This window comes from Colletes latitarsis, chromosome 2, assembly GCF_051014445.1.
Source record: "Colletes latitarsis isolate SP2378_abdomen chromosome 2, iyColLati1, whole genome shotgun sequence".
NCBI lineage: Eukaryota > Metazoa > Arthropoda > Insecta > Hymenoptera > Colletidae > Colletes > Colletes latitarsis.
Window position 1 is genome coordinate 29,260,480 of NC_135135.1, and position 19,642 is coordinate 29,280,121.

Here is a 19,642-nt window from a genome sequence, read left to right on the forward strand (position 1 = left end):
AAAGGAAATTTAATAGTTATTTTTAAACCAATATTTCTGCGAGGGAAGTTGTGAGAAAACAGTAGCGTCAAATACGAGTATATTTATTGATAAAAATGTCGGTTAAATGTAGCAAGTATACGTGTCGCCATCTGACAGATACGTTCTGTATTGAAACAAAACCGAAGAGAACTCCGGAAACTACAAGCGCGGTACAAGTATTTGCATAAATCACTATGTAATCGATGATCCTCTTCTTGTGTCCGGTTTTTGCATTCGTGTAGATGCTATCGCGAAGGCCAATATTTGAATAAACGATTCACGGAGCCGCAGGGCTAAGAAACTTCACCATTCTTGAAAACAAATCACGTTAAACGTTGGACAGTTTATACGTGTCGTCAAGATCATCGTCACCCTGCGTTTATGTCTGTTATGTCTACGGTTATGTTTCTTAAATTTCATTTTTTTATAATAAAAGAAAGGATAAGAATTTTCAATATTTCCTTTCTGTTTCTACTCGTTTGCATCTTTCTTCGCATTGTTTAATTGTTTAAACATTGTTTTTTGTAACAAATCATTCGACAAGTTATAAATATGACCACATATGCAAGAAAATATCATTCCATGAGCAATCCACGATAATCACTTATCAGTTGTCAACTTTTACTAGAAAATCAACAATGGTTGGCGAGGGGTTGAAGGTCCAGTGAGTACCTATTAGTGAACAAGGAAGAAGTGCAGCTTCCTGGTGACCTTCCAATTTGAGGGCTGCTCATGGAATGAAAATTTCTGGTAAATGTGGTCAAATCTATAACTTCTTGAAGAGTATGAAAAGGGTGGAAAAGTAGTTAGTCGTTTCCATTCAGCATGGTCAAACTCACCTGTATGCATTGGTTGCATGTGGCTGAGCACAACGGTTTTCGTTCCGCATGGCTGTGCTCAGCTGCTTGTATCTGTTCAGCATCACTCGGCACAACATAGTTTCACATCGCGTTAAACGTAATATACATTAACTTGAGATTATTTATATCGGTCTATTTAATAAACTTACTTCAAAACTAATTTATATAATTTAAAATTCCCGCCATTCATTCTATGTCATGGCCCTCTAGGATAAAACGTCCAAGTTTATCGTGGGTAACAGCAGCGCTCTACATTACTGACTGTAGGGTAAAATTTAGGATAATCTGTGTTTAAGGTTTGGTATGTTAGAAGAGTTGGAGTTAACGTTTTGTTTATTGTTAGAATGAATTTAACGCAAATTATTTAAACATCGAGTCAGAATAATAAAAATTTCTCGAGACACAAGTTGAGTTCTCCCATATTTTCTAAATCCACACTTATAAGTAAGCACGTAAGAGTACAGACGTGTCATATACGAGCAGACCTTTCACCACAGATGAGGTATACGAGTAAACCTTTCACCACAGACGAGGTATACGAGTAGACCTATCACCACAGACGATGTATACGAATAGACCTTACACCTTATGGACTGAAAGTGGCCCAATCTGACTGCCATACCGACCTGAAAATTCAGGGGTGATTTTAGCGCCCTCTTCTCATGGATGGTGGTCCGATGACAAACTATTCACTGAATTAGTATTGATGGACTGACAACTGTAGTGTGTACATAAATACATGTGAGTTGACTGTGCTGGGATTGAAATTCATTTCTAAATCTGTTGGTAATATTACAAATAGCACAAAAATGATAATGAGGGTTCGAGACTCCATAAAAATGAGCCGAAATAATACATTGGGTGAAAGATCTACTCGTATACCTCGTCTCTGACAATACTCTAGAATCTTTGATGAATAATCTTTGATAAGATTATTTAGTTTTCACTGAAATCCGCTCCTGATTACTGCTTGCCTCTGCCGAACGCTACTGATCACTGCAGGTATTTCTGATAATCTATAACGATTAATACTTACTACTGCATGTCCCTACAAGTCTCTGCTTGCCTGTGCATGCCTTTGCTGGCCTCTGCTGAACACTGCTGACCACCCCTGATGCTTCTGACAGCGTATAACAATTACTACATGCTACTGTTCGCCCCTGCTGATCTCTGCTTGCCACTGCATGCCTCTGCTCGTCTCTGCTGAACGCTGCTGACCACCTCTGATGCTTCTGACAACATATAACGCTTACTACTTGCTATTATTCGCCCCTGGTGATCTCTGCTGACCTCTGCTGACCACCGCTTATATTTCTGGCAACGTACAACGATTACGACTGGCTACTGTCAGCCTCTCCCAGCCTCTGCTGACCTCTGCTGACCACCCCTGATGCTTCTGGCAACGTATAACGATTACAACTTGCTACTGCTTGCCCCTGCTAGTCTCTGCATGCCTCTGCATCCCTCTGCTGGCCCCTGCTGACCACGCTGACCTTTGTTAACAACTTCTAACATGATGTACATGTATTAAAACTTTGTATAATGTAAATCTATGACAATAAATGATATAATTTCAAAGAATTCTATGTGTTCTCATCACTTTTACCTTTCTTTTCCTCTCCCCATTATTCCCTTAGTTATAAGAAACCGTTTCTCTACTTAAAACTGGAATTCCAAAGTGCCCGGAGCATTTTCTGAAATGCCGGTGACCTTGACCCACTTTCGAAACTGGGTCAAGGCCAAATCCTGATTCCCAAAGCGCCCGGAATTTTTCTGAGATTCGATGACCTTGACCCACTTTCGAAATTGGATCAAGGCCATCCGGATTTTCGAAGCGGCCCGAAGATTTCTAAAATTTCGAATGGCCTTGACCCACTTTCGAAATTGGGTCAAGGCCAAATCCGGATTCTCAAAGCGCCCGAAATTTTTCTGAGATTCGATGACCTTGACCCACTTTCGAAATTGGGTCAAGGCCATTTGGATTTCCAAGTTGGCCCGAAGATTTCTAAAATTTCGAATGGCCTTGACCCACTTTCGAAATTGGGTCAAGGCCAAATCCGGATTCTCAAACTGCCCGGAATTTTTCTAAGATTCGAATGGCCTTGACCCACTTTCGGAACTGGGCCAAGGTCAAGGTCAAATTCGGATTTCCAAAGTTCCCGGAACATTTCTAAAATGCTGGTGAACTTGCGAAGAAGGTGGTACGCATCTTATAGGTAAGGGAATGATTTGGAGAGGAAAAGGACGGTAAAAAATGATGAGAACACATTAAATACTTCGAACTTATATCATTTATTGTCATAGATTTACATTATACAAAACTTTAATACATATAAACATATTATATTATATTATATCATGTCACAAGTTGTCAGCAACGGTCAGCAGTGGTCAGCGATGGTCAGCTGACGTCGGGGGATGTTGGCAGAGGCCAGCTTAGGTCGGGAGATGCTGGTAGAGGTCAGCAGAGGCTGGCAGTAGCCAGTAGTAATCGTTGTACGTTGCCAGAAATATAAGCGGTGGTCAGCAGTGGTCAGCAGCGGTCAGCAGCGGTCAGCAGCGGTCAGCAGAGGCCAACGGAGGCCAGCAGAGGCATGCAGAGACAAGTAGAGTCCAGCAGGGGCAAGCAGTAACAAGTAGTAATCGTTATACGTTGTCGGAAGCATTAGGGGTGGTCAGCTGTGGTCAGCAGAAGCTAGCAGTGGCAAGCAGAGTCCAGCAGAGGCAGGCAGTAGCAAGTTGTAATCGTTATATGTTGTCAGAAGTATCAGGAGTGGTCAGTAGCGGTCAGCAGAGTCCAGCAGGGGCAGGCAGTAGCAAGTTGTAATCGTTATATGTTGTCAGAAATATCAGGAGTGGTCAGTAGCGGTCAGCAGAGTCCAGCGGAGGCAGACAGAAGTCAGTAGTAATCGTTATACGTTGTCAGAAATATAAGCGGTGGTCAGCAGGAGCCAGCAGAGGCTGTAAGGGGCTAACAGTAGCCAGTCATAATAGTTATACGTTGTCAGAAGTAACAGGAGTGGTCAGTAGCGGTCAGCAGAGTCCAGCGGAGGCAGGAAGAAGTCAGTAGTAATCGTTATACGTTGTCAGAAATATAAGCGGTGGTCAGCAGAGACCAGCAAAGGCTAGGAGAGGTTGACAGTAACCATTGGTAATCGTTATACGTTGTCAGAAGTAACGGGAGTGGCCAGTAGCGGTCAGCAGAGGCCAGCGGAGGCTGGCAGACGTCAGTAGTAATCGTTATACGTTGTCAGAAATTCCAGGAGTGGTCAGCGGCGGTCAGAAGAGGCCAGCGGAGGCTGGCAGACGTCAGTAGTAATCGTTATACGTTGTCAGAAATTCCAGGAGTGGTCAGCAGCGGTCAGCAGAAGCCAGTGGAGACCTGTTGACGGGAGGTCGGATATTAGTTGTTCAAGAGCGAGAAGGGAAGTGTGAGCCTTTCTCTCTCGACTCCCACGAGACGGTCCAAACTTACTTTGGACAGCTTCGGTGAATCGAGAAAGAGGGCATATGTCATTTTGTCTTTGTCGACCCTCCGAGGTTTTTGCATAGATGGTAGATTCAGCACCCGGTGGCCTACTCACACATGGAAGATCACGCGTACGTGAGCTCGTGGAGTTTCGGAAAGTCGACAAAGGCTAACTGACACGTGCCCCCTTTCTCGATGGGAGTCGAGAGAGAAAGGCTAACATTTGCCTTCTCGTTCTTGAACAACTGAAATCCGAACTCACGTCAATGGCATACGATTTGGAATCTCGACTGCTTAGGCATTTTTACTTTGCGACCTATGTAGGTTAACATAAACAAAGTACCTCCCCCCCCGCCATCGTATTTTAACTATTGAGAAACAACAAATTTTTTTTCTTATTATTTTGGTGGCTTCTGCTGACCACTGCTGACCTTCGTTGGCAACTACTGACATGATATAAGCTTTGTATAATGTAAATCTATGGCAATAAATGATATAATTTAAAAAATTCTATGTGTACTCATTATTTTTACCTTTCTTTTCCTCTCCAAATTATTCCCTTAGCTATAAGATACATGCTACCTCTTCGCAAGGCCGCCAGCATTTTAGAAATATGCCGATCACTTTGGAAATCCGGATGGCAAAACGCCCAAATTTGTCATGGAATAGTTCATTATTTTCAACGATAGATGGCGCTTATTTTCGGCCTCAAACCCCCTGGTGTCAAAACGCCCAAGTTTGTCGTGGAATAGTTCATTACCTTCAACGCTAGATGGCACTTATTTACCGACCTCAAACCCCCTGGTGCTAAAACGCTCAAGTTTGTCGTGGAATAGTTCATTACCTTCAACGCTAGATGGCACTTATTTACCGACCTTAAACCCCCTGGTGCTAAAACGCCCAAGTTTGTCGTGGAATAGTTCATTACCTTCAACGCTAGATGGCACTTATTTACCGACCTCAAACCACCTGGTGCTAAAACGCCCAAGTTTGTCGTGGAATAGTTCGTTACCTCCAACGCTAGATGGCACTTATTTACCGACGTCAGGCCCTCTGTTGCTAAAACGTCCAAATTTGTTGTGGAATAGTTCGTATCGTCCACGCTAAATGAAGTTCTCGACAAACTTGGGCATTTTAGCACCAGAGGGTTTGAGACTTTCGGGACTTTCCGATACTCCACGAGCTCACGTACGTGTGATTTGCAGTTGAAAGCTTGATTTGTAGTGTGAATATTAAAGTTATAAATTGCAGAAAATTTGTTTCAATGGCTATACCTTCTCCGGATCCAGTCTATCTTTTTCGCGGTGATATGGGATGCATTCATTGTATTCTTCTTCAATCGAACTTTGATGTAGAACACCTTTTTGTGGGTACTACAACAGGCAAAGTACATATTTGGGATTTAAAAGTAAATAAACCATTGTGACAGATGTATTTTATGTTCATTTCATAAATTTAACAATTTTTTTTAACTTTTATAACTTTGAGCGGGATATACGCGTCTGTAAACTATAAAACTAAATTAAAAACTAAAACGTATTACATATCTCTTAAGCATTATTACTTAATTTCTAAAATTATTATATAAATTATTCTCTGTGCTGAAGACAAATCGAGAATTATGCCAGATTGAATCAGGACAAGATTCTTGTTTAAGTTTACAGAGTTTAAATGACAAGGATTTATTTGTACAACATAAATGTGGAGTAATAAAAGCGTATAAGAAAACAGAATCTCAATGGAGCTTGTACAAATCTATCAATATAGACTTTTATCACTATTGCAGGTACTTTTAGGCATAAAAATAATCTATTCCTATATAATAGAGCACTGTAAAAGAAAGGGAATAACAATAGCTATAAAATGCATATTATTTATATGTGACATTATAGAAAAATTTATAAATCGTTTGATACAAATTGGTTTGAATATAATAAATTTAAAATGTCTGGTAGGTTTCAAGCATTTTCCCAAAATGAAATATTTGTACCGCTTAAGGAATCCAACATTGGAATATTGTCATCCAATACGTTTAACATAGAGTTGAAATTGAATCCTTCAAATTTTGAAAACCTAGGAGATGTAATGGTGATTAAACCATTGAAAAATAAAAGGTTGGTCTTAGCTGGGTATGAAGGAGGCAAAGTAATTCTATGGGACATAAGGCAAAGAAGCATTTTAAGCTACTTGACCACAGATTCGTGTCCCATGACTTTGGATTTTGATACTGCTTCGATGAAGGGAATTGTCGGTAGTCCCACCGATCAATTGCAGGTACAATTAATACAGATTAAATTTTATAACAATGAAAAAGTACAAGAAGAATAAATTTGTAATTTTTAGATATTTGTTTTATCAGAAAGTTATTTACTGTGCAATAAAGTTAAAGTTACATTGAAAAATTCTGGTACATCGGTAATTGCTATAAGACCAGATGCCAAGATAGTAGCAGTTGGAGGGTGGGACAGTAGAGTTAGATTATATTCTTGGAAAAGTTTAAAACCACTAGCTGTTTTAGACCAACACAGAGACACTGTACAAGATATTGCTTTTTCCTTAATGAGAGTAAATACATGCAATGATAAATATCTGATGGCAACAGCTGCAAAAGATGGATATATCGCATTGTGGGATATTTATAATTAAATTTTGTATAAATTTTATATAAATAATTAATTAATACTCCAGCTGTTATTCAATTTTAAAATTGACTGGTATATATTCTTCCTGTCTTTGTTGCACACGATTCCCCCTCTCTTTCTCGTCGGCATTCTCCTTATCCTTGTCGCACACTATTGTCCTCTCTTTGTAATCTAGTTTTTCAACCTCCTTCGCTATTCTCTATTGCTATTCCATGTTCTTGATTATTGAATTCTTTTTTAATCTTACACACTTCTGTTAGAATCGCGAAGAAACTGTTTTAGAAATGTTACTAATGGTACTGAAATAATTATACTTACGTATATCTGATAAAGTACAAATTGATCGAGAAATATGTTTCTGCATTTATTTAATAATGAAAGCAATTATTGATCGAATTAAATGTGGTTTTGAAAAATAGAAAATACCTTGAAGTTTTTCAATTTAATTTATTAATCAGTACCTGTCTATGTACAAGGCTGCGCCTGTTAAACAATCCTTCCTATGATACAAGACAGAGGTCCATTCGCGAATAAAATAACATTTCACCACAAAATTCACTACGACGTTACAATCAATTTCTTTAAATTCCAACCGATTAAAAAAAGAAAGCGAAACAAAAGGAATACCCTCAAGTTATTATTTACAAAAATAATTGATCAGTTATTGACCTATCAATATCATATCGTACGAAACTAAAGATATTTGATTCCGTTTTAAGTTAACAAGATAACTGCGTATACATTTTTTATTATATAAATTCAAAGTCATTGGTAAAGTGTTCTTTGATTAAGTAATTTTTAGTCATTGCACTAGAAATGATCTAGAAATTAGACCATTATCAATTAATTAGTAAGTTATTTACAAAAGATAAATTACCAACTAAAAAATTGATTCGATCGTTAAAAACATTTTCTTTCAGTCAAATGATCGATAAATAAACGATGATTAATTAATCATCTGCACTAACTGTAAAGTCTCTTGCAAGAGACTGACAATAGCAGCGATTTAATTAACTAATTCATCTAAAATATAATAATTAAAACATTCACGATAAATGCATCAATATAATTAAAGAAAAATTGTTTAACACAAAATACCTTAAATGTTTTTTGTCTCTAAAAATTGTGCTCCGACTTACAAAATTCTTTGCGACTTTTACTCGAGATATATTTTCCCCGCGCAATTTCTATTACTTTGTTTACAAATTAATTTATACTAATTATGGTTGACTGTACGTTTGATGCAATTTATCTGCTTTTTACGTGCATTATTAACGTTGCATTCTTTTTTAGTAGCTTTCTTCATTATTTTTACGACATTTCGACGCGTATGAAATTATAAAATAAATTAAATGTATCAAATAGATACCACTAATGCGATACTAATCAATATTTCATTTTTAAAATGATTAATCCTTGGACTTTTTGAACAACTGTCTCTAATATAAAATAATGTATAATAATAATTACATTGAACGTTTTCACTTAAGAGAAATTCACTTCTATTCTGTGATAACAAAAACAAATCACTAATTATTCATAAAAATCGCGCTGAACAAATTGGTAGCATTTCATAGTTACATGATGCAGCACCGTGCAGCATTCTACGTGATTTTTAAGTATTTATTACTAGTATTGTGTTTTTCTCTATACAATGTAAATTAATTTACATAATACATTGTTTTCTGTTGTGTGTGTATATGTATGTGTGTGTGTAAAAAATAAACTAACAACTTCAAATTATTTACTTGTATGTATCTGGATTGATTTTTTGTGATCGATGAGCAACTAGAAAGAATGATTAACAAGTTTATTTCTGTTTTTCTTCTATGCAATTCTACGAAATAGTCATTTTTTTTAATTTTTTTTTTTTTAATTTTTTTAATACGAATTAGATACTTATCATGAATCGTTTAAAAACTGAACTAGTTAATAAAAAATAGTTGCGTTTCAAAATTAAAATAATAAACACTAGCAGACCGTCGAAGCGATGAAAAATTGTTCATTTACATAATTGTATATACGTAGTTCTATATAAACATAATACTGAAAATGTTGTTATGCTACTTAACATTCGAAATCCATATTTTACGGAACATAATACTGGAAACATTCTCCAGGAATCGATATTAATGTTATATTTTTTTAAATAGAAATAACTTTAATTAATATCTTAAGCAACGACACGGCAGTTATTCAGTTTCGATATAAAACCGAGTTTCTGTAATTAAAAGCAGAGATAATGTTTCTACGTACAGTGTTGTCATTATAAAAACGAAGCTGAAGTTTGGTCACTTTTTTACTTACACTGTCTTTTTCTACGTTCGACTCTACCGTAGAGATCAAGGCTATTTCTTTTTGCTTAAACTCATTGCTCAAGGCCTTTTCTTTTTGCTTAAACTCATTGTTTCTCTACATTTGGAAAGATCCAATAAAGTATCGGCAAAAGGTATAGAGTTTCATTTTTATCACGACAATACTGTATCTTTAAAATAATATTATCAATTAAAATATTAAAAATATATTTAAAAACACTCGCTCTAATTGCTATCGAATTTTATCTTCGATATACGAAAATGCACGAGCTATTATTTAATAAATAATGATTATCAATTTCTCAAACGAAATGTTACAGCATCGTCTCGATTCGGACAATGTTTACAACATTATTATAGTAAAGAGTTAATTATATGTTTTCCATTCGATTATCCGTTTTAATTTCATCGATCGATAATTATGTATATTTATATTCGTTTTAAGTACAGAAAAAATGCATAATTAAAAAATATTAATTTAAACATAAAATATTAATATGTTACATACATAATTTGTTTTCTCATCGTTCCGACAATCTCCAATTATCTTCTTTGAAAATCTCATCGATCCTTGTCCCCTGAATAATTTATTTAACGCGCAACAAATAATAATTTCACAGTAATCCACCTTTTCTTCCAAATAGAAGCGAACTAATAGTTCCTAAAGCAGACTGCGCGGGTGATTCTTTTGTTACCGTGACAGGTATTGCAGTTGTGACCTGTCCGAGGTCAGGTCTTGTAGCTCTAGCACCGGTTCTCCTTTGTCTGCTTAGCGCGGATTCATCTTGCCTCTTTCCAGCGACTTTAGAGGAATCGCTCGAGTTGGAGGAAGGCGAAAGTTTATCCCGACTTCCACTGGACGACATGGAGCTTTTCAGGAAAGTTAACTGAGCCATGGGGCTTTCGGTAGGAAGTCTGGTATATAGAGAACCTTGAAATGCCAGCGGAGACATCGACGAACCTATCGTTGTAGCCATTATAGTATCGATACCAATCCTTTCGAGCTTTTCGACTAAACGGATACCGGTAAGAGCCTTCTTCTCGGATCTGGAGAGTGCAGGCCGCTTTCTTTTCACCTATTTACAAATATTATGTAACTTTCAAACTATAATGATATTCAATTAGATTTTCTGTTTCAAATCATTTTTTTTTTTACGTACTTCTGTATCTCCGCCAAACGTTCTCTTTAATAATTCTGCTCCGCTGGATAATAATCCCAGAGGAAGTCCACTCTCCGGAATTGGTGAACTAGATCGACTTTCAGGAGGACTAGCATCAGGACTATTGCAAGGTGTCGCAGTAGGTGTAAAATTTCTCTCGCCACTTGGAGTTCCCACGCAAGAAGGCGTGACAGCTTTTATACCTATTTTACGTGACGTTTAAATTATTTTAATAATGTAGATCTGGGTTAGGCTTTAAACAAAGTATAAAAGCATATCTCTATTCCCGATCGTAATTCAATTAATAAAATACCTCTTTCGTTCAGCATCTTCGCAAGACCAAGTGTCGTTGAAAACGTTGAAGTAGAATTTCTTCTACTTAAAGTTCTGGGGGTACTCATCCCGGAATTTAAAGCACTACTAGGTGCAGTTGCAACTCTACTGCCCACAATACTTGAAGTTACATTCGTGTGATCATCGGGATGCAAAACAGTACTATTGGTAAACGTATATATAGAGCCTGTATCTTGAAAGAGTTTCCCGGGATTGGTATATTCCTCGTCTTCTTCAAGATCGCTTAAAGTAAAAGTGACTAGGCCTAAATCTTCCAGGCCACGACCTCCTCGTGTTTTCACTCCTGGTCGTTCTTCCAAAAGACCACCTGAAGTAGAATACGCTAACTTAATTAAGGACTTATATCGAACTTATATAAATTGTGTACGTAAAAGATACTAAATTAATAGAAAATACAGTCATTCGTCACGTTTATAATTGAAACTGTAGCATTACCTAACGTTGGCGTTGCTAATTGTGTCCAATGATGCAAAGTCTGCGATCCTTCGATAGGTTTCACTATTTGTAATTTCTCAGGAATTCTCCATGCATTTCCACTGTAACCACTTAAATTCCCAGTACTCCCGGTGGACATTATACTATCCGGTGTTCTACAACCGATAGGTACGAAATTCGAAGGTGAATTAGCTCCAGCATCGTAATCGTAACTATATCCTGTACCGGTGCTAAGGCAAGCACGTCTTGCAAGGACTTCTGCGGGTGTTAATCTGCGAAGAGCTGCTTCGAGGTCTGCTGCTCCAGGTGCTCCTGGTACTCCCGTTTGTTGTGGACCTCTAAAAGTTTGCACAAATCCATCTTGTATATTCGTTTCGAGATCGAATAGCTAAAAGAAATTCTATATTTTTGCTAATTTACAAAAACTCAAAATGCTAAAACCGACCAACTCTTTTTACACAGGATAAATAAATTTAATATTGAAAAAAAACTCACGGATAATCTTCAGAGTCTGTGATAAGCGAGCCTTCCGAATCGCTATGCCCGGTGGAATCTAGACTAGGAAACACCGACGTCATAGGTCGAAATTGCCCGCAACTCATTCGTGGCCCGGTAGAACCAGTCGATAAAGTTGACGTAGTCATCGAACCTATTCTTGGGAACTGATTACCACCATCAATTCCATATGAACTTCTTGAAGCGCTTCGAACAGTTTCGAAAACCTTTTTGTAAGTAGGTCTGTGCAATATTAAAAAAGCAAATTAAAACAATATTTAAATTTATAATTATCACTAATAAACATTAATGAAACTTTCTTTCGCTCTTTTGCACTTATGGACAAAATATCTAGAGATTCAATATCGCTCGTTTAAAACTTTCAACTGAATATGTACTTAAAAAATGTTACGTTACAGTTATATAAAAATGACAAAATAACGCACATTCTGTCTGCGCTGATACCAGAATCTAAACTGAGTTCAGAATACAGAGAAGACTCCAATTCTGAAGCAATCGAATCTGGTTGCGGAGCAATGCCTATCGAGGGAAATAGAGATCCTCCTCTGACCGTTGGCATTCCTCTTTTTCTTTGTTTTCGCAGCTGTTCTTGAGTTTCCGCTAATAAATTCACCACCTTGAAACACGAACGATTATAATATAGCTATTTGTTTATCGCTATTTGAAACAATTTGACATAATATTTAATAGCCTAAATAATAATTTTCAAACAACAAATAAAATGGCAACTTATTTTAATCCAAGAACATACCTCTACGTATCGATCTTTGAACTCAGCCAGTTCACTCGCGAGAGTGTTCTGATTGTCCCGGGTGATAAGCAAAGTAGCTCCCACTTCATCATGTTCGGCCATCAACCGAGCCAATCGCAACTCCGTTTCAGCTAGCTTTGCTGTCAAACTGATAACTTGTTCACGTTGCAGTCGATTTTCTTCTTTTTGCCTATCAAGCTCGTCCGCAATTCCATCCACTTCCATGTTTGCGCTTGCTATATAAAAAATTTACTTTTCTACATTAACAGTCCAGTTTTTTTTACTTAAAAACCATACAATAAAAATAATCATTTATATATTTGTTTGTTGGAAAAATCGAAAACCGAAGGCTTTCATAGACTAACCGAGTTGAGCAGCAATATCTTTGACAAGTTTTGCTTCTTGTTCTTCGGAATAATCAGCATCATGTATCAATTTCGCAAATTCAACTCTAAGATGTTTGTTTTCATCTTCGAGAACGCTGATCTTTTTTTGCATCATATCAAGGCTGATGCAACGAAGTCCGGTGGGCGTGCTGGCTTCAGAGGTTGATTCTTCAGCATCGTTAGTGAGAATTTGAATTAATTCTGTCTTTTTTGCAAGTTCGTGCGTTAGTTGAGTGATCCTTTCATTAGCTTCTTTTAACTCGCACTCTAAACTGGTAACTGTGGCTTCGAGTTTTTGATTGTGCGATAGTAGTTCCTTACCGATGCGTGCAGTTAGTTCTAAATCTTTCTCTTTCTGTAAATGACAAAAATTAATTTTCGTACCATTTAATATTCCACGACAAGGATTACGTCCGTCGTATTTAACATTTTACAAAGTACATACACATGTAAATATATATAAAATATTACTTGCAACATTTACCTCCTCTAGAAGCCTTGTAACTGCTTCTATATCATTATAAGTCTTGGTCATTTGGCTCACCCGGTTGCTACAAAGAACTGAAATACAAAATAAGCAATATTTGCAACAAACAATAACACAAATACTGTTTTATAATAAATAAATAAAAGTATTGTACATAACAAGAGACAAGCTCGTGTTTCACAATAGAAAACCGATGACTTGATAATAAGTAAAGGTGGTACAAGAAAATATACAAATAATAAATCGAACAGAAAAAGATATAATATCAGCATGAACGTTTATAAATGATTGTGGTATTATCCTGACTGTGTATTACTTATTTAAATCGCTAAATAGTATAACCGCTACCTTTGTTGCACACGATTTCGATAAATGTGCCGAGTGTCGCGTATAATTCATTAATTTACATAAACAAAATTCGGTTGTGCCTATTTGTTATAGTGACGGGTGAAAATAGCTAGAGAAACTAATTGCATATACAGGTTTTACACTGCAAATTTAATTTTTTCTACATCAAATTCATCCTTTTTTTAAATATTGTATAAATATTTTCAATCAGTTTTGTTTCTAGCAATTTCTATGTGACCTTCGTTCAATTTTTAGAAATCTAACAGGGGTGGAATCCAAAAGGCTTGAAGGATGAGGGGGGCAAGGGACAAAATATGTAAAGCTATGTTTTTGAACTTTCTTTGGCACGATTTGAAATTTATTTTAATTATTTTGTTATACAAGTGCGTATTTAAAAAATGTATAGAATGCAATGTATAAATATATCTAATAAATAATAAATATATTGTGTGACGATTTAATTACTCTTGATCCGCCACTTCTCCCGAAGTAGAAAATCTAAATCTTCTTGAAACCATACTGCTACTTGCAAATTAACAGTTTTAACCTGTTCTTCTAACATCGAACACTTCCGGTAAGTCTTTCGAGATAATTACGTTGCTTCAGCAAATAAAACATTGAAGTTTTTTTATATAAAATCAGCTAATTTGCTGTTTGTTTAAAGTTCTGAATAATAGCTTCGATTATCGATGTTTATTTCCAACCCATGTCTTCGTAGGATTCATTATTTTCCTTCTTTCTTTGCAATAATTTGCAGCGAATCCTCGAAAATTTGAAAATCAAGGCATCTTTTAAGATTTTCCACGTTTCACACAGCATTTCTTAAAGCCCAGAAATAATTTCATCCAGCAATGCGGTAGTTGCTTGAAGTAAATTATCTTTTTGCGCAATCCAGTTGAAAAATTAGGCATTGTCTTCGAATTATTGTTCCACATTCGTGTGGTCCAGTGTTACAGAACGTTTTCAGAAAAGTTTCTTCATCATTAGACGACGTCAAATACATATTCCGTGAGTGCAAAATTTCTTCTTTCGTAATTGACAAATTCTTTCTTTCATTTTTCTCGAAAACTTCTTTCTTCTGACAAGGGAACATTCCCAAACATCGGAGTATGCCAGAAATAATTTCCGTTTCCTATTATAATTGAGGAGGTAAAATCAGTCCTTAAACTATTCGAAAGAAACTATTCAATATAACTTTGTAAAGCTGTAATCACAAACATTGCTTGAGTTTTTTTATGCTCTATCACGTAAGTGGAAAAAAATGTTTCCACGTTGCTTAATTTATGAACAGAATAATTGTCTTTTATTATTTTCTATATAAATTCTTAACTTAAGGAACAAAGGCGACAAGTACACAGGTGCGAGCGATGTTTGGAAAAGGGAGAAAATCAAAAGGAAAACTATTGCAAATACTACGCTATAGTTTTAATTGGTTCTGCGTAGCTGTTAATGCGAATACGCGATACAGATTTGCAAAAATGCGTACTGGAAGCAAACACAGAGGTCCGATTATAGTTTTAATTGAGTTTTGAAGTTTAAAATACATTACAATATTATCCCTCGAACAGTAAATTAATTTATCCATTTCACGAATAATATTAAACGAGTGTATAAGGCTGACGAAAGCATTTTTAAACTGAAACTGTATTTTTTGTTACAGGTTTAGCAGTTCAAAGCATTAAAACAGTTGACTTTCTTATCATTGATATGTTAGAAATAAATTTTTAACAATCTATCTTTCGCTAAGGTTCTGGGGTAAGTGCCGTGGGGTTCATCACAGTCCTCTTACCAAAAGGCAAAGCTTTCCCCACTCCGTGGCCAGATCCTTCTAGAAAACCCTTATTGTTTTCCACGTGCCGTGCAACACCATAACTTCGGTTCATCGGCCACGCGCACGGTACCTTTGATGGTCGGCGATCGGGTTCTCTATCGCCGACCAATAAACAAAACATCCGCGACTCTTAGAATTCGTCGCGCCTCGAGTGTCGACTACCTCGACTCCAAGTCTGATGACAGACTTATAGTTCCGGTATCGATACCTACGATACTCTTGGGAATCCAGTCAAAGCCCCAAATGCATTGACCCCGACACGTGTCACCACTTGAAAAAGGAATTGACGCTAACAGATATTATATGCAATATGCAGGGTGTTCGGCCAACCCTGGGAAAAATTTTAATGAGAGATTCTAGAGGCCAAAATAAGACGAAAATCAAGAATACCAATTTATTGACGGAGGCTTCATTAAGAAGTTATTAACGTTTAAAGTTCCATCAGTACTGAATTTTTTTATCGAAAATGCACAAGATTTCGGGGATATATCTATTCACCAAAAATGATTGTAATTGACCCCCTCAACCGAAAATAATTTTTACAGAATGATTTGAAATTTTTTAATTTAATTGTTAATAACTTTTTAACGAAGCCTCCATCAACAAATTGATATTCTTAATTTTCGTCTTATTTTAGCCTCTAGAATCTCCCATTAAAATTTTTTCCAGGGGTGACCAAACACCCTGTACAGAATATGTACAATATTTGTCTTTTAAATGTACGAAATATAGAAATAGCCGAATTATCTTTTATGTTTGTCCAGTACGTGTCTAATGGCTTCGAGCGGAATATTAGATGGCTATACGTTACGTGCAATAACTTTGAAACTTTGTAAGAAATGCAGAAGCAAAAAATTAAATGAAAACTGAAAAGAAAATTTAAACCATTCGCTATTGGTTTTGATAATTGAATAATTACTGACAGGAGACACACGTGCAAGATGGCTCCGTTGGAGAAGTAGCCAGCAGGAAAATCGGCGTATGTAACCGTCTATAGTCACTGCATCCCCAACAAGGTGCATGTATCCTAGACGAGCTGGGACAATTTCTTTCCAGAAAATCTTCGTTTTCCGGCGAAACGTCGTTCGAGGGTCTGATGTCTTCATCGTACTCGTAAGGATCATCCTCCTGGACGTCCTGTTGCTCCTGGTCGGAAGATACTTCCGGTTCCAGGAGCGTATTATTTGCAGCGGCACTTTCCTCCTCCGCCAGGATCGACCGGAAATCCAGGGGAGATCGGGAACAATGGCTGATTTGTTAGCTGTATTTATAAATTACCGCTACTTATCTCCAGCGCCTTCTTTTCTACTATTTTATAGCCCTACGCGATGGCTCATACTACTACTAATATTTCCCTTCTTTTCCTTTTAAGCATGTTAAAAGTTTGCGACTCGCAGTGGCGGAAACTGTGGACACTCGCGGACATAACTGAGCCGATCACAAAATCCGCGTCCGTGTGTGTGTGTTGTAGGAAAAAGCAGCAAACGTCGACAAAAGTAATAATCGATGACTCGTGCCAATGGCCCTGGTGCATGATCGATGCAAGACATGTAAAACGTGCGTACACTTGTAAGCGTCTAGCATTACGAGAGGTAAGCCAATCAAGCTAATTATTCACAGTCGTAGGTTTACTGACAGAGGGGGTCTAGACGTTAAGACCGGACGAAGCAAAAAAGAGCCATTGCATTAGATTGCATGACGTGACTGTGAGGTAGACAGTATAAAAAATAAAAGACAGTATAAAAATACGGAGAAGATTTGTGTTCACGAAAACATAGAAAGCGTTAATTGTAACAAAAACAATTATACTGTCAATTGTTAAATAAAAAATAATATACGAGGATCAACGCTAATTATATTGCAGGTATTGATTATTTCTATATCGCGAGATTGGAACAAAGCTTGTGATCTTAAGACGTTCACGTTCACAACTCATTGTAAACATGTATCTTATCTACATAGATAAATCGCACGAGCTAATACGAATGACTAAGAACAATGCTATGTTGAACTTTTCATAGTTAGGGCTAGGTTATCAGAGTAGCGTGTTCTACTAGCTAATAGACATGTATCGACGAAGTAACGGGTATATCGTATAATACAATTAACCGAGGTCGAAACAGAGAAATCTGAACTCCTGGGCGCCGTAAAACGAGACAACCCGTCCGGCTGCCACGCGGTATCCTACTAGGAAATTACGATTAATTCCGTCAGATGGCGGGTCACCTCAAAGCCGATAACATCGAAAACCACCACGATTGTTTGTAACAAAACTATAATCGCTAACATAGAAAATAAACAAAATTTTTAGTTTTATGTTACAACGAACACGGTGGCGGACATACACTTACGAACACTACGGTTCATGCAAAAACATTGTACATCGGTTATCAAAGCAAATGGCAAAACGACAAGATACTAGTTATTATAAGTTAAAATAATACTTAATATAATTTTGCCCTTTGAAAATAACGTTATGATATTGGAAATATATTATTCATAAATACATGTCCATCGCTGCATAGATTTTAATTTTCATTGCTGGATGAATTTCGTTTTCTTTGTATATGTGCTTTATTACTAAAGTCTGAACCACCGATGGCGCGATTCGACAGCTGCGTTTTATTCATCTAAGGTAAAATTTGTTTATTTCAAACGGGGAGTACTGTACTATTAACACGATTTGATTTTTATACATTCTTACCGAGACTTTTTCTTTCTCCAATGAGTTCTATCAGTCTGTGCACATTGTACCTTTAATTTTGCAACATGGTCAAAACGTTTACCTAACGAATGTTTGAATACCTGCTAGAATAAAATAATATTTTAACGTAATGTGCGCAGAAAATCATTGAAAAACCAATAGATACGTTCCTACTAAACCGATGTAGAAAACTAAAAAATCATAAAAATGTTACTACGTCTAAGCAACAAGACATCCCATTCATCAATCTTATATTCGTGTGTAATAATAGACGGTGCTTCGATCCAGTGTTCCTCACTTATGATCTAAAAGTGGATTGCCACCATTTTATCAATTAAAATTTTTACTAAATCATATTTTCGTAAAATAATTTTTAAAAGAGAATTATACACTTTTAGATCTCATTTAGCTGAGACACACACTTTCGGTACGTGGGTACGGTAAGTAGAAATAGTAAAAAAAATAGTGAACACTTGTGATAACGATGGCACTCTACAGATAGTAGATAACGATGAACGTTTGAGAAAAGCTGAAAGAGACGAACAGAGACTATAATATTTAAGAAAAAAAAGGCAGAAGAAAGGTGGACAATGTGGAAAGTGGAAAATTTAGTATGGCTTTTAAAAAAGTATACAGAAAGTATACACAAAGATATAAAGAAAGAATGAAGAAAATTTGTGGGAAATGAGAGACAATGGGGAAATTGGAAAAGAGCACGCTAAAATGAAAAAGGGAAAAGAAAAGGTAGAAACGCGGAGTAGGAAAATAAAATAAGAAACGAGCTAATTAGAGAAACACTGTTCCTTCTCATTCCACAAATAGATAATGAATGACAGAGCCTGGCAAGACTGCGAAGCAAGCGGTAGCGAGGAGGGAGAGAATGTGAATTTTCGTCCATTATAGTAGGAAAAAACACAATAAACTGATTACTATTATTATTACTATGTTTAATACTATTTTCTGAATATGGTAACAATCTCTACTTACAAAAGTTAAATAAATTCGGGTTACTTTAAAATAAATCGTATTTCATAAAAATTGAAACTTTTATCCAAGTTATATCACAATCATAAATTTTAGAATGGAATATCTGGACGAATTTTCTAATAAAATATACTTGGACGAACATTCAAGCCCTGATGCAACACCTGCGTATTTACAGAACGTTTTACAAAATTTATTGCACAAAATTTTGAACACAATTTTCCCGTAAAATTTTTTATGGTACGTTCTATGCATTCAGTGCACCACTATACTTGATGGAATTTAGTTATTTGAAATATTTTAAATAAATCAGAGATTAATATTTTACTAATAAGCGAGATAGTCGACGGATGGATTGGCTTCAATTTACAATCTAACA

At 36.4% G+C, this 19,642-nt stretch overlaps 2 protein-coding genes across 4 annotated transcripts in view; one reads left to right on the plus strand and one right to left on the minus strand.

Annotated features, from left to right (window-relative positions):
• Positions 1-5,470: 5,470 nt before the first annotated feature.
• LOC143351863 (guanine nucleotide-binding protein subunit beta-like protein 1) lies at positions 5,471-7,055 on the plus strand. 2 transcript variants are annotated; one of them, XM_076783903.1, is made up of 5 exons: positions 5,471-5,538; positions 5,602-5,758; positions 5,958-6,136; positions 6,306-6,624; positions 6,694-7,055. In XM_076783903.1, the coding sequence occupies exons 2-5, from the start codon at positions 5,615-5,617 to the stop codon at positions 6,994-6,996; spliced, it is 945 nt and encodes a 314-aa protein (XP_076640018.1). In that variant the 5' UTR covers positions 5,471-5,538; positions 5,602-5,614; the 3' UTR covers positions 6,997-7,055. The 2 variants fall into 2 exon arrangements, with proteins under 2 accessions (XP_076640018.1, XP_076640017.1); XM_076783902.1 differs by lacking the exon at positions 5,471-5,538 and having other exon boundaries at positions 5,564-5,758.
• Positions 7,056-7,419: 364 nt separating this feature from the next.
• Positions 7,420-19,642, minus strand: part of Milt (trafficking kinesin-binding protein milt) — a 28,169-nt gene continuing 15,946 nt past the window's right edge. For both annotated transcript variants that reach the window (XM_076783900.1, XM_076783901.1), the window contains 9 exons: positions 13,394-13,470; positions 12,889-13,264; positions 12,524-12,759; positions 12,198-12,388; positions 11,752-11,994; positions 11,257-11,594; positions 10,781-11,128; positions 10,468-10,670; positions 7,420-10,383 (listed from right to left, as the gene is read on the minus strand). In XM_076783900.1, the coding sequence (XP_076640015.1) occupies positions 9,922-10,383; positions 10,468-10,670; positions 10,781-11,128; positions 11,257-11,594; positions 11,752-11,994; positions 12,198-12,388; positions 12,524-12,759; positions 12,889-13,264; positions 13,394-13,470 (2,474 nt within the window). In that variant the 3' untranslated portion in view covers positions 7,420-9,921. The remainder of the gene's footprint in view (positions 10,384-10,467; positions 10,671-10,780; positions 11,129-11,256; positions 11,595-11,751; positions 11,995-12,197; positions 12,389-12,523; positions 12,760-12,888; positions 13,265-13,393; positions 13,471-19,642) is intronic.